This window comes from Bipolaris zeicola (assembly GCF_000523435.1).
Source record: "Bipolaris zeicola 26-R-13 unplaced genomic scaffold scaffold_0, whole genome shotgun sequence".
NCBI lineage: Eukaryota > Fungi > Ascomycota > Dothideomycetes > Pleosporales > Pleosporaceae > Bipolaris > Bipolaris zeicola.
Genome location: NW_006912049.1, coordinates 270,060 through 284,440, shown reverse-complemented (window position 1 = coordinate 284,440; position 14,381 = coordinate 270,060). Strand labels below are relative to the sequence as shown.

The following is a 14,381-nucleotide window of genomic DNA, read 5'->3' as shown; positions in this document are numbered from 1 at the left end:
GACCCAGAAGTTATACATTAGACATGCATGTTCAGCTTGTAAAATTGACGTGAAGCACACAAAAGCAACGCGAGAACCTATCTAGCTCGGATAGGTAAGTTTGCAGAACCAAACAGACAGGTCAATCCCAAATGTTGTTGTATTAGCCATGGAAAGATGGCTTCTAGAACAAGAGGGCCTTGAGCTTCGGAGCTCGGCGGTTTTCTGCCGAGCGCCTAGGTGAGCTACCAGTAGCTTCGTGCTACCATCCAATCACGACAATTGGACTGCCAGACGGTTCTTTTTTGAATGCATATTTAGTATTAATTATTGCCGAGCCAAGGGGCGGCCGGTCGGCTTCTAAGTAAGTACGCGCACGCGAGAAGAGAGCCTACAAACAAAAGAAACCTAAGCAGTATGGGCTGTCCCGAAAGGCAAAGTCTACCTATTACACCTGGTTGAGACCCCTGTTCAACCCCCCTGCAAGGTTCCGCCGTCTGTGCCAGGAGGTGGTACGCCCTCTTGACTGGCGAGCGAGCAATTTGGAGGCCGGGGATTGTATTTGCATGTCGTCCTTGTAGCGGGTCAGAGCGTGCTTGCTCCCAAGACTTTTTTGACTCGTGGCCGCGACCATGTCCATTGAATCTGTTCGACGGATGGTCAGGGATGCCACGACAAGGTTTGGATCGCCTGCACCTCCATCTCAAAAGCTCCTAGTCTGCGTCGCTCCTGCATTGGAACTTGCCCTGGGGCGAACGGCCCTTTCTTTTCCAACTGCGGTTCTGGTCGCGATACCACCACCACCCGCGGCTCTTTGTTCTACTACTTACTATCCCAGACAACTTATACCCTGTGGACCCCCCTTCCTCTCTCACGGCCTACTTTGGATTCGGCCCCCGACGCCGTTGTATGCGCGCTGGGCCCCCAGTACCTGTTAGTGCTTGCGCGTGGCTGTTTCTGGCTACATCGTGCAACACCACGAGAACATCGACCGTTTGGACCCCCTGAAGCACCCCCCGCAACCCTCAGCGTAAACTTAGTTTAGACCGACTGTTTGCTGCACGTGTCATGCCATTGCAACACGCCTTGATTCGCCCCTAGCATTTTGTGCAGGCCTTTTGTACATACATTGCGTATACGACATCGACGACGATACCCGACGGCCGTATCCACGCTCTATTCCGCCACTGAGCTTTAACTTCTCTGGGCCAAGCCATCTGCTGCCACGCCAAGTGCTTCAAGGCTTCCCAAATCGTTCCCGTCTCTTGGGCGGAAAGCTACCAGGGCACCCCGGAGCATGCTCCATTGCTCCAGTGTGGAAGGTTGCACCACCCCGACATCTTCGCTTCGTCGCATCGAGCCATGGCCGACCACTTGCACCTTGACGGGCCACCTTCGACACCTCCAGGTCCCTCGAGGACAAACCGACCGAACAAATCAATGAGGGCGCTCAACACCAACCAGCCGAAGCAGGAGACTTTCTTTGACGATGCGACTCCAGTCGACCGCCTAAGCGACAACGCAAAGCACAACCCCGTGCGCGACTCTCATGACCTGTCATTCACAGAGGCCGGTGTTAGAGACTCGGTCGTGGATAATATGCTTCTGTCACTGGATCAATTCTCTTCAGGAGGCTTGTTCGGCGGCAGCTCAGGGCCTCGCTACCAAGGCTACGGAGAAGACGACTTCTTCCTGAGAGACACATCCTTTCGCCCTCCCGGCGCGCGCCACCGAGGCCACACGTACACATCGTCGCGCTCCTCCGACTACGACCCCGACGACCACTCGCGATACGCCGCGCACCACTCTCGCGCGCGCCGAAGCAACAGCAGCAACAACATTAGCATGCCCATTTCGAGAAAGGGGAGCACACGAGACATTCATTCGAGCAGACAACTCAACAACTCATACGGGCAGGTTGGACATCTGAGAGGGGGCAGCAAAAAGGGCAGCATGGGTAGCGGATCCTCGAGCATGGATTTTGGCCAGTCTGGTGTCTTGGGCAACCAGCGGCTTGGGTTTGGAAAGCGCTCTGCGAGTTTTGATCATAGCAATGCAAGTGATCGGGGGCGCATCTCACCCCTCAAAGTGGAGTCGGTCTTGGACAGAGGCAGGGTCGCCTATCAGAATTACCACGACGATTACGACGCAGCACCTGAGCCCACCATTCCAGCTGGCCCTCGAAGGGTCCAAGAAGCGCCTCAGTCCCCGCTAGCACTTCCCCCGCAACCCCCGTACGCAGCAACACAGGGCCCTAGGCCCGGACGCAGAGGTAGCGTCCACTCAAACACTAGTTACAAGACCTTGCGGAAAAACAAAAGTCAACCGGGGCCAAGCATGCGAGCACAGGCGGAGGAGTTCGTCAACGCGAGCAGATTACGAGAACTTCCCCCTGTACCGGCCTGGCACGATTCATCGGCACCATCATCGGGCGTAACTGCTAGAGTACCATTGTTTCCTCCGCAACCCCCAGCAGCCTCCAAACCTGGCTTCTTCCGCCGTGTCTTTGGCGGAGGCTCTGCAAAGCCCCAGTCGCAACAGCAAAACCCGCCACCTCTGTCAAACGCGTCGCAAACCGAGTCAACGCCGACACACAGCAGACCACAAGCCGCAGATGTCAATTCGATATACTCGGCAAACCGACCGCGCACAACACCAAACACCAGCAGCCAAGCTCCCGTCCAGACCAAGACGTCAGCAAAGGCACCCCAAACCGCGACGTCATCTTCGCATGCAGACACGCAACCGCTGTCACAGCCACCAACATTAGGCAAGAAGCCCTCGTCCTTCTTCAGGCGTCGCAAGAAGTCAATTTCTGAAAACACAAGGCCCCCGGTCATGAATCTTGAGCATTCGCCGCCGCCTAGACCAGTGCTACCTGCGCAACCCAGTCCAGGTATAAGCAGTCTGCGCAAGGTTATGAACCCTTACCTGAATGAGTCAGGACGCCCCGGAGGCAGAATCCCGAGAGATGAACAGTCCGGTGATGACGTTGCAGACAGCGAGCGACCACAGGGCTTCTCTCCCACGTACAAGCCCCACAAGGACGCGGCTGTCCGCACGGTCAACGCTGACGCTCCTGGCAACGATCAGACGCCACCGGCATCTCGCCATGAACAATTCAAGGCTTCTCATTTGAATAGTGCAAATACACCCAAGCTGAAACTCAAAATGAAACACGGCAAATCAACCGCCCTGGCTCCACAAGAAGACAGCTTCCTTGCGGATAGTAGCAGCGGTAATGAGGATCAGAGTGGTCGTGCAACACCAACGGGAGAATGCAGCGGTGCAGATGATGTGCACAAAGCGAGCATGGGCCCCACCTGGTCATTGCCCAAACAGACAGAGGGAAGGAACAAGCCGGCTGATGATCAGCGGCCCGACCAACTATCACCCCATGAGAACCCAACGTCGAGAAACGGATCTGTTTCACAGTCGGCATCCGAAGTCGAGGACGACGGCTGGATCATTACCGAATCATCAGATACTGTCTACTCGTCAGGCAAGAGGAGTGCAGCTTCAAAGCGTGTATGGCTCGACACCACCGTACCGGATACTCTCGGTGATACTACTGACGACCTGAAACTTCCACTCGAAGGCACACGCTCATCCCAGCTCTCACTTGAAAAGTCGCTGCCTTGCTCTCCTGATATCCGTACGCCAACAACGCCCAATGAGATTTTCCACTCTGCAACCGAACTCCCCATAGTACAGGTAGAAAGCCGAAACTCTGAATCCGACACCATGTCCGCGGCTCTTCAAGACCGCTCGATGCACAGTGAACCTACTGACGCGGAGCGTGGACGTGCATTGCAAATCTACAGCGGAGACGAATCTTCTGGTCTCAAGGCACAGGCTGCTGCCATGTTGGGTGATGTCACCCTTTCAAGCACACGAACCCGAAAGGCCTTTATGGATCTATTCGATTGGACCGGATTCAATATCCTTGCTGCCATGCGTGATCTTTGCGGCAAGATTATCCTCAAAGCCGAAACTCAACAGGTTGATCGTATTCTCATGAGCCTTTCAGAGCGCTGGTGTGAGTGCAACAGCAACCATGGTTTCAAGGCAGTCGGTAAGTTATCTACACACCCTCCTATCCAAATGGGCACACATGATTAATCCCATTCCAGATGTGGTGCATACTATTTGTTATTCCATCTTGCTTCTGAACACGGATCTGCATCTGGCCGACATCGAATCGAGAATGACCCGCAGTCAATTTGTTCGCAACACGCTTCCCACTGTTGTCCGTGTATGCCAAGACGCCGTCAAGGCTGCTGGCGAAGAAACACTAAGACCGCAGTCCACCCATTTCCGTAGGCCTTCTTTGCCTTGGAACGAACGATCGGAACCAAACTCTCCCGGTCCTGAAGCCACCAACTTCACTGGGGATGCTGCTTTTGAAGAGCCCGCCGAGGCTAGGAAGACCCGTAGTCGACTTTCCATTCGACCCCCTGCTAAGAGCGGTAGCGAAGCACTGGTTTCTTATGACGGTACAGGGTCAGAGTCCAACACGCTAGTCAACACGCCCTACAATGGGCCCATGAAGGGTTGGGAAATGCAGATTGAGACAGTCCTCAAGGAGTTCTACGACTCCATTCGCAAACAACGCCTACCGCTCCATGGATCTTCGGACCTCGTTGTTCATCATCAGCCTTCCAATAACAATCTTTCAGTTACCGGGATGCTACGTCGGACCCCAAGTGTGCTTAGCAAAGCACCTTCGGACAACACCAGTTACCGAGGTAGATCACAGAATGATTTGCGTAGTATGGGTAACCGCTGGGCTTCTAAGAACCGCTCAAAACAGAGACTGTACCCTTCGTCTACTGTCGCATCAAGCCGCACAAGTCTGGACGATCAATCTGTATGGAGCCCTGCTGGTTCCAGTACTTGGAGTCGGTACTCGTACGGCAAGACTGGCACATCAATGTCAGTAGATTCACTTGGCTCTCATTTCGCGCATGGCGATTACCAGCAAGCTATTGGCTTTGCCAATGCTCTGAGCCAGGCCATTATTCGTGAGGAAGGCATGACTATTGCCAGTGACGAAGAGTTCTCTCGTGTCGCACCTCTCTTGGAGGATGAGACTCTTGAGCTTGTTGGAGCGCCATGGGCGAAAGAAGGTATTCTTAAGCACAAACGACACCTCGAAACAGTGGGTCGGAAAGCCAAAGACCGTACTTGGAACGAGTGCTTTGCAGTGGTTGAGAAGGGCTGTATGCGTTTGTTTTCTTTCAGCATGAATTCTAAGGCAGCGAGACAGAAGAGCAAAACGAAACCATCAACTGGTGGTGTCGTAGGTGGTGGTAACTGGATGGACAATGCCGAGGCCCTGGACAGTTTCCAACTTCGACAGACGATTGCGAGCGCACTGCCACCTCCTGGATACTCGAAGACTAGGCCACATGTTTTCGCTCTTTCACTTCCCAATGGCGCCGTCCATTTATTCCAAGTCGGAACCCCTGACATTTGCAGGGAATTTGTATGTACCGTCAACTACTGGTCTGCCCGTCTCTCCAAGGAACCCTTGACTGGTGGTGTCAGCAGCATGGAGTATGGATGGGGCGAAAACGTCATCAACCCGGCCTTGATTCGACGGGACAGCACGCCGTCGGTACAAGGGCACATGCCTCGTCCGAGTGTCACAAGCTCCCTTCGTAGTTCGATGGACCATGCCACTGGCGCACCCAAACCCAGGCTTCCTGGTGACAAGGTTGTCCTCTCTGACTGGAGCCCGCCGGCGTCGAGCATGATGGCCAGCACTCTCATGGAAGTGGATCAGCTCAGAGCCTTGACTGATTACGTGAAGAATATTGAGAACGAGCTGTCCCATCACAACGAATTGAGAGCGCCTTTGCTCATAGCGGTAAGTCTTGGTATCTTTTGTATTCGGAGCTGCCGTTGACTAACAAAACCAGTTCTCACCTCGCCATCCCAATGCGGCAAAAGCCATGGCCAACTGGGAGCGCAAGTCGCAGTACCTTCTCCGGGAAATTGTCAAGTTCCGAACGTACATTGACACTCTAGCCAATGCACAAGCTCAGAAACAGAAGATCTATGCCGAGCGCGAAGCTCGCGAAGCAGAAGCGGACGAGACGAACAAGGATGAGGAGTCGGGTGGCAAACTCAATGAGGATGATGGTGCGAACGAAGCCTCCAAGCCTTGTCCACTCGAAACCTCATCCAGTTCTACCCTGACTACCCCTTCTACCCTTTCACATGCATGATAGCCATTACCACGTGGTTTTGTGCATACTGATGATTAATTCTTGTTATGAACAGTTACCCCTTTAAGGTGCACAGTACGGCGTTTGCGACTTCTCCATTCGTCGCGACCGAGCTTGAGACAACAGCGCCCGCATTCAGTGGCTTGAAGCCCCTCAACACTTTAATGTAATATGTACGATTTTGTACGTTTCGATGTGTTTTTCTTGTTTTCTTCTTTTTTTTTCTCCTTCTTGATTCCCTTCTCTTTCTTCCTTTTCTCTTTCCTGCTTTCTTTTTTTCTCAAACGATTGCGTACAATGATCGTTAGAGCTGTTAGAATTGAGACGCCGACCCCATGTATCTTTTTTTGATTCCTGTCTTTTTTTAGCATTGCGTCGGACTCGGGAAAGTTGATGGTGTATATATGGTATCTATTTTTCGTAGTTTGCTTTGAGCGTTTATTCATATGGATGAGGATTGGCCAATAGGGACGAGAGAAGCTTTGTTCGAATACTATATACCCCATGTTGCGAGACCCATACTACTACAGCCACTGCCCCCGCGCGCTTGACAGCTGGATGTGATACCCCAAGATGTTTCTGACATGTCTATGATCTAAAAATGATGGATGACTGCATTAGCAGGCTGTAGGTTAGACCGACGCCGTCGGTCAAGTGCATCGAGTAGGGCACATTGCAACGCTCGGCTATACTAGCTTAAGACTAATCATTCAGCTACGATGGTTCAAACAGAGGCAGCATGCACCCACGGGGACGAACTCGTACAGGGCAAGAAAAAACGTCCCAATCAGATGCAAACGCGTCCGAGCCCTCGGCCCTCGCCGTTGGTGTGGAACAGGCAGCGCAAGCCACCAGACGGGCTGGACCCTTTTAGCGCCGTCCTAGAAGAGGTTTTTTGAATGGAGCTAGAGGGCAGGAAGAGTGTGCGGCAGTTGGATTCGGTCGGACGAGAGCGCGTGCTTGCCAAAGGGCTGGATGAAAAAGGTGAGTTGGCATGGGGGATGGTGGACGGATTGGGAACTGGAGCTGAGTTGAAAGGGTGTGTTGTGTATGCGGGTATCTGTAAGCGGAAATGGAAATGTAGCAGGGACAGGGGGTGGTCAACAGCGTCGCTACGGAGGTTTGGAATCGACTAGGGGGGGAACGGAAATAGGCGAGCGGAAACAGACGTGGGTGTAGGGCGAGAGACGAGAGGAAAAGAAGGGCCGATGGAAATTGGGAGGTTTTCTGGGTGGAAGGGGATTTGATAGGAGGAGGAGGATTGTGAGAAGGAGTGGGAAAGTTTGGGGTGCTTTGGTAAGAACACGACTCAATGTCTACGGTAACACTCCAGTTGCGTGCTACCCACTGAGTCGGTAAACATTAAGCAACACAACCTACCCCTCGGCTTTCCAGAATCGTTCCAACGGAAGGCTCGCTTCGCGCTCGTCGGCGATGCCGTCTGCTCCGCCTTGTGTGCTACGACGTCCAGCCACAAGGAGGCTTGACAGCGGCCCAATGCACACGCACACACACACACACACCACAAGTGCAAATTAAGCAGAGCGTGACAGTGGGCGAATGACAGTGCAGAGGTCGGACGAGACACGGCACTGGGGTATGGCCTTGCAGGTGGTGACAGACATGTAGGATCGCGCTGGATGGAAGGGGTGTTTTTTCTGGGTCGAGGAACGGGACGTTGGACATGACATGGGCGTAGTCTACTTAGTCTACCAGCATTTGAGGTAGGTAGGCCAACTGGCAGCGAAGCGTTGCAAGTCGTTCGCTACGCTTGTTTCGGTTTGCTCTGGTTGGAGTAGATGCCTGGGACATGGCTAGTTACTGCAGGTAGATGGGACTGGAGATAGCGGCATGCAAGTCAAGTCGCATCTTGCACCAGGGGAGGAAGCGCCGTGGGCCCACTGCATGTCGTCGGGTGGCTGTGGTGGTATTCATGTCCCTGGGTCGATATTGTGCTCGTCAGGCGATGGTCGTGGCGTGGTAGTAGTATATGTTTGTTGCTTGGTGCTCCTTGCTCTTCCTCATCCTGCTCCTCTTGCCGCCTCCCCTCCCTCGGGCTTCTTCACCGAAGTTAAGCCGCCAAAGATACATGTGTGTGTTCATGTCTCGAGTTGGCCCAGGGGGTTTGGAAGCTTGTTAATAATTCGGGTCGGTGCTGGTCAGAGCTCAGGTCTTACCCTCGCCATTCATCCCTACTTACCTACTGTGTTCGTACCAGCAAAAGACCAAGCCCGCCGCCCCGCGCTACCCTACGTATCCACTCCAAGATCATCTGCCGACCGAACCGTCAGCCGCACACCACCTTGCATCCTGCAACTTTCTCTGGCTCACCCTACCCTCTTCATTTCCCGCTCAACCTAGCATCCCCCACAGCGGCGATCCCTCTTTAACCATTGACCACAATCCTCCCCCAATCGGGCATTTCCTCGACGATCGCTCCGCCAGAACTGCGACACGCCAGACTTCCACTCTCCACCTCCTCCTAGCTCGCCATGTCGTATTATCCCGGACAGCAGTATCACGGCGGCGGCGGTGGTGGTGGTGGTGGCTACGGCGCACCTCCGCCTCAAGGTGGCTATGGCGGTCCTCCCCCGCAAGGATATCCACCGCCACAGCAGAACTACGGCGGCCATCCGTGAGTGGACACCAACTGGCTGCTCTTCGACAACCCGCTAACGTATTTCAGGCCTCCACAGCAGTACGGAGGATACAACAACTACGGACAGCCTACTCCTCCACCACAGCAGTACGGATATAACCAGGTACGTATAGCACTTGGTCGCGAAGACAACAAGACTCACGGTGGATTTTGGAAATTGGATATTGAGATTGAAACCGAAGAAACAGACTGACAAGTATAGGGACCACCACCACAGCAATATGGAAACTATGGAGGCCCACCCCCGCAACAGGCTCCCCAGCAGCCCCCGCGGCCAGGCAAGTTCCCAGTCTACCCGGACCAAGACGGTAGAACTGACAGTCGCACACAGGCATGATGCCCACAGTCAACAGCAACCAATGGACGCATGGAAACCACTCTGCTCCTCCTCCACCGCCCAGCGGCGCTCAGAACTTCGGCCATGGCGCGCCTAACGGTTACTCGTACCAATACTCGGCATGCAATGGTCGGAGGAAAGCGCTGTTGATTGGTATCAACTACTTTGGCCAGCGAGGCCAGCTTCGAGGATGCATCAACGATGTTAAGAACATGAGTACATACTTGAACGAGTTCTTTGGATACAAGCGAGAGGACATGGTCACTTTGACCGACGACCAGCAAAATCCTATGAGCCAGCCGACCAAGGCAAACATTCTACGAGCGATGCACTGGTTGGTCAAGGACGCACGGCCAAACGACTCCTTGTTCTTCCACTACTCAGGTGTGTTGCGCTGAACTTGGCAAATCCAACAACAACATACTAACATTCATGCAGGACACGGCGGTCAGACAAAGGACCTTGACGGTGACGAGGACGACGGCTACGATGAAGTAATTTACCCAGTGGACTTCCGCACTGCTGGCCACATTGTTGATGACGAGATGCACCGTATCATGGTTGCGTCTCTCCAACCCGGAGTCCGACTGACCGCCATTTTCGATTCCTGCCACTCCGGTTCCGCCCTCGACCTCCCATACATCTACTCCACCCAGGGTGTGCTCAAGGAGCCTAACCTGGCCAAGGAAGCCGGCCAAGGATTGCTCGGCATTGTATCGAGTTATGCGCGCGGTGATATTGGCAGCATGATTGGCGGCGCTACCAGTTTGTTCAAGAAGGCAATTAATGGTGACGAGGTGTACAAGAAGAACCTCAGGACAAAGACCAGCCCCGCTGATGTCATCATGTGGAGTGGATCCAAGGATACCCAGACTTCGTAAGTTTTGTGCCGTCATGGTGAGTACATGACATGGAATACTGACATGAACAAACAGAGCCGATGCAAGTATTGGCGGTGAAGCCACAGGTGCCATGTCATGGGCCTTTATTACTTCGCTGCGCAAGAACCCCAACCAGAGCTATGTACAGCTGCTTAACAGCATCCGTGACGAGCTCGAGGGCAAATACCAACAGAAACCCCAATTAAGCTGCAGTCACCCGCTTAGTAGGTCTTGTAGGCCTGATGGTTAACCGAGGAGACATGCTGACTGGTACAACAGACACGGACCTCCTCTACGTCATGTAGATGTGCGTGAATGATGTAGAGCATGGACAAGGGAAAAGAAGAATTAAATGGCCGTTTTATTGGTAGTGGCTGGAGCATTTGGATGGATATTTTGGCATAATGATACCCTTAGCATCCCTTTGTTGAATAAGGAGATGCGGGTAACGAAATGAAGGCGCAGAGAATTGACAAAAATGACAACAATCCAATAACTATATGCACTTGTGATTACGAATGTAAATGTTCTGTAGCGGCGTGACACGAGAGATATCCTGCCACTCGCTGTTACGACTACATCGCGCTTCCCTTACCGGTGTTGCTTTTTTTTCTCGTAACGAGACCGAATTATTATGCATAACTACATTTTTTTATTGAAGTGGTTCTTTTTTTTTCTTACAGAAAAAGAGATCAGAAAACGGGATTGTCCCGTTTTTTTCCCATCATGTGCCGACATCGGCAAGGAGGACACTTGTAACCATGCATAGCTCTATTTAGTTTTTTTTGCATTCGTATCGGTGTGTTCCACTGCCCAGCTCGGTTGGTAATCGTCGTGTAATGCCACTCTATCCACCATCCGGTATGTGGTCACCTGAGTCATATGATCTAGCATGTATACGCATGGAGGAAGCCTCTATGTAAACGCTCAAAAGGGGGAGATAGAGAAAAGTATAAAATCCCAGAAACGAGATGCTGTCTAAGCAAAAAATAGAAGACCAAATGTTCATGACGCCAATACTACTACTCTGCATTAAACTCTCTAACTTCATCACCCCGATTAATGAGCATGCTTCATCTGCTCATCGACCTCATCCCGCCACGCCTTCCATTCATCCCAAGCAAGACTAACCTTCTTCCCTTGATACCGCACAACCTTGATCTTGACAGCCCTCCACTCGCTCTTGCGGCCACCCCACCCGGCCTTGCGCATCAGGCTGACAATCGTTTCTTCCTTGCTCCACCCTTGCTCGCGCGCAACATCAGGCAAGTACGTGCTGCCGTAGCGGCGGCCTCTGTCTGTGAAACTGATGCGCAGACCGTGGACGCCGACCTCCCAGTCCATGGGGTCGTCGACGGGCTCAAAGTTCGTGAGAAGCGTGACTGCACACTCGAGAGATGGAAGTTCCTGCTTGGTGATGGGTGGGAAGCGCGTGTCATCAAAGGCAGATGTGAGGGCGTATGAGGAGAGGCCTGTGGAGAGGGGGAGGGGCTCAAAAGTGCCGATGCAGCCGCGAAGTCGCCTTTCGTGGCTTCCTGGCGAGATGGTATTCCAGGTGACGAATAAGGGGTGTTCTTCTTCCTCATCCTCGTCGTAGTCTGAGTCCTGCTCTTGTCTCGTCGTCTTATCATCCAGGTTGGTTGTGCTACTGTTTTGGCTTGTCATACTGCTATTTGTTTCACTGCTACTAGCTCCGCTAGGCGTAGAACTCGCACTTGGCAGACTTGAAGAGCTGCTTGATGAAGATGGCGAGGCGAGGATGCGTGATATAGCAGCAGGCTTCAACGATGCGCCTGCTGCTTCAACAGATCCATCTTCCATCCCAGCGTTGAATTTTCTCCACATAACTTCGGTTTGGGTCAGGCTCAGGGCGGGCCGCTTCTCGAGGCTCGCAACCAGGCTTTCAAAGCAGTATGCGCAGTGGGCTTGGGTCGCCATGGTGTAGGCTGTTTGAAAGGCGTGACGTAAGAGTGGGCGTAGGAAGAAGAGGTAGGCGATTTGTAAGAGAATAATAGCAAAAGTGAGAGAATGAACAGGCTGCGACTTTATTTGCGACAGAAAGAAGCAAGGTATGATGGTGAGATCCCAAGGTACGAGGCGGGTGCTAGCTAATCGGGCTGCGAGAGGGCTGTGCAACCAGACCGGGAACCGGAACGGACTCGGCTGACTTGCCTCTGCTGTGAGACGTGCAAGAGCAGGAGGAGCGTATCGTCGTTGGTATACAATCTTGACGCTCTTGCATCGACTCTAGAGGGTCAGTAGGGACGGCGGGATGGCGGGATGGGAGGGCATGAGAAGGAGAGTAGATGTTGAGGTCACTCGGCTGCCCCACCTGTTCGGCAATACACGCGCTTGGAAAATCGTCATTACCTCAACAAGCAGTGCCAAAGGGTCAGAAAGTAAATCATGTTTCATATTAATATTGAGTCTTCGTACGCTTCCTCTTGGTACCGTCTTTGCTCGTAAAAGCTCTTCTGAACGAAAAATAATGTAACCCCATCTTCATGCACACGTGCCCTACAGGTCAAAGGCAGTGTGTTTGGTAATGATGGGGTAAGTTGTTCTTGCCACGATAATTTTCCTTCAGCAGGTCGAGCATTGAAGAGCTCTGTTGCTGTACACACTAATGGCTGGGTTGAGGTTTGCACCTCGGTCACTCATCTCACTTACCTGGCTTTATGCTGTCCAAGGGTCGGCCAATGTAACACATCACATGGATAGGCGCGCGCTGGGAGAACCGAGCTGACTTTTCGACTTATTCATTGTTCATGCCTGCGGTAGGCGTGAAGCCACATGCTTCCATCCCTTGAGTTCGAAGCTGTCAAAGAAAGTCCGAATGCCATTGACGCCGACCAGATGTCTCATAAAGGAATCGAAAACCGCCATCGTCGCTCGCTCGTAATCGTGTCGGCCTTTATGCGCTCTCGCGCTTGCCCTCCTTAACCTCCTTCTGTGCAGGTGTTAGCAGGCCGAAGCTGACCTCGTGTAGTACATTGTTGCTACGCACCAGAGCGCGCATGGTGCCGTGAAGCGCATGCCTGTGGTTCCTCCTGAACTTGGGGTCGGTTCCCTTGAGCGAAGGGTAACGGTGGGTCTTAGGCTTCTTGATACTGTAATGCAATCAATCAGTCGTTGCTCTCAGATTCATGCATTGACAAGTTTTCGATCCAACGAGATGGATGAGCCATCTGGGGGGATTATGGCGCGCGTGCAACCGTGGTAAGGGATGCGTACCCGTTTCGGTGGTTCTTCTTGGACTGGTTGTGCTGAGACGAGTTCTTGGATTCTGCACAGCTGTGTTAGTCTTGTCGTACGCTCCATCGCGAGGCTTCGTTAACGTACTGGCCATGGCGACGGTTGTGGATGTCGATTTGGCTGTGTGGTATTGTCGAAGAGCTGAGGTTCTGAGCCACGAATTTCCACTGTGGTGTTTAGCGAGTAGAAAACCGCGCTAGCAACTCTTAGCGCGGCTCCCAGCATCGACCGCCTTCAGATCACGATACCACCACCAACCCAATGTGGCTATTTCAGACAGAAGTAATCGTTGAGATGAAGGGAATGAGTTTTTTTCTTTTCAGGAAATTTTGGTTTTCATATGTGCTTGCCGCTGAAATCTAACTAGTATTCGCACCTAAATGGCCACTACTCCAAATCTGCTTCTGCGCACCAAGGTAGGACCCATTTCGCTAAGTTGATCTGACTGCTAGTGACGCTCCGAATAAGCCTGTACCCTCACCCTCTACCTTGAGCTCTCTCACATGACTGTACAATTTGTTGCAGGCTTGTTAGTGTACTTGTACTTGTAATGACTTTTGTGCCTGCTCCTCTTGCGCCTGCCGTCCACATAATACCCATGGTCGTAGTGTCTCGGTCTGTTCGGAATGATCGACGGTCCATATGGCCCTGTAAGCCTATGATCGCGTGTGAAGCCTTGTCTCATGTTGTTTGGATGAGTCGCACTGCCAGCTGTTGCAGCGCAACTAATCGCAGCGCTTCCTGGTCCACTTAAAGCCAATTGAACATTACCCCATTGACCCGGAATTGCATGATTGCCTCCGACATGGTTTCGAAGTAACTGATCACAACCCCAAGGGCCCTGGATCATTTCGATCGTTTCTTGGTCTGCAAAACCGCCATTGCACGTTGGACATGTGTACGGTGGTGCAATCAGAGTCTGGTAAGTTTGGCGATAGGGACAGTTGAGGAAGTCAGAGAGAAAACCACAGGGCCGACTCATAGAAAGCCAGGAGTGACCACATGTCGGCGAGTCATAGAGGGTACAGCCACACATC

At 52.7% G+C, this 14,381-nt stretch overlaps 5 protein-coding genes across 5 annotated transcripts; 2 read left to right on the top strand and 3 right to left on the bottom strand.

Annotated features, from left to right (window-relative positions):
- Window positions 1-1,341: 1,341 nt before the first annotated feature.
- COCCADRAFT_80528 (uncharacterized protein) lies at window positions 1,342-6,212 on the top strand (the record flags this gene model as incomplete). The annotated part of the gene is made up of 3 exons (XM_007708230.1): window positions 1,342-4,054; window positions 4,113-5,851; window positions 5,904-6,212. 3 exons carry the CDS (start codon window positions 1,342-1,344, stop codon window positions 6,210-6,212), a joined length of 4,761 nt encoding a protein of 1,586 aa, XP_007706420.1.
- Window positions 6,213-9,207: 2,995 nt separating this feature from the next.
- COCCADRAFT_80962 (uncharacterized protein) lies at window positions 9,208-10,339 on the top strand (the record flags this gene model as incomplete). The annotated part of the gene is made up of 3 exons (XM_007708229.1): window positions 9,208-9,592; window positions 9,647-10,085; window positions 10,144-10,339. The coding sequence occupies 3 exons, from the start codon at window positions 9,208-9,210 to the stop codon at window positions 10,337-10,339; spliced, it is 1,020 nt and encodes a 339-aa protein (XP_007706419.1).
- Window positions 10,340-11,148: 809 nt separating this feature from the next.
- COCCADRAFT_94 (uncharacterized protein) lies at window positions 11,149-12,027 on the bottom strand (the record flags this gene model as incomplete). Its single annotated transcript, XM_007708087.1, has 1 exon — window positions 11,149-12,027. One exon carries the CDS (start codon window positions 12,025-12,027, stop codon window positions 11,149-11,151), a length of 879 nt encoding a protein of 292 aa, XP_007706277.1.
- A 976-nt stretch (window positions 12,028-13,003) lies between these two features.
- COCCADRAFT_80670 (uncharacterized protein) lies at window positions 13,004-13,486 on the bottom strand (the record flags this gene model as incomplete). The annotated part of the gene is made up of 4 exons (XM_007708228.1): window positions 13,004-13,039; window positions 13,097-13,199; window positions 13,324-13,375; window positions 13,432-13,486. Coding segments are annotated over 4 exons (246 nt in total), but the record flags the coding sequence as incomplete, so codon positions are not given.
- Window positions 13,487-13,843: 357 nt separating this feature from the next.
- On the bottom strand, window positions 13,844-14,380 carry COCCADRAFT_80612 (uncharacterized protein; the record flags this gene model as incomplete). Its single annotated transcript, XM_007708227.1, has 1 exon — window positions 13,844-14,380. The coding sequence occupies one exon, from the start codon at window positions 14,378-14,380 to the stop codon at window positions 13,844-13,846; it is 537 nt and encodes a 178-aa protein (XP_007706417.1).
- Window position 14,381: the final 1 nt, after the last annotated feature.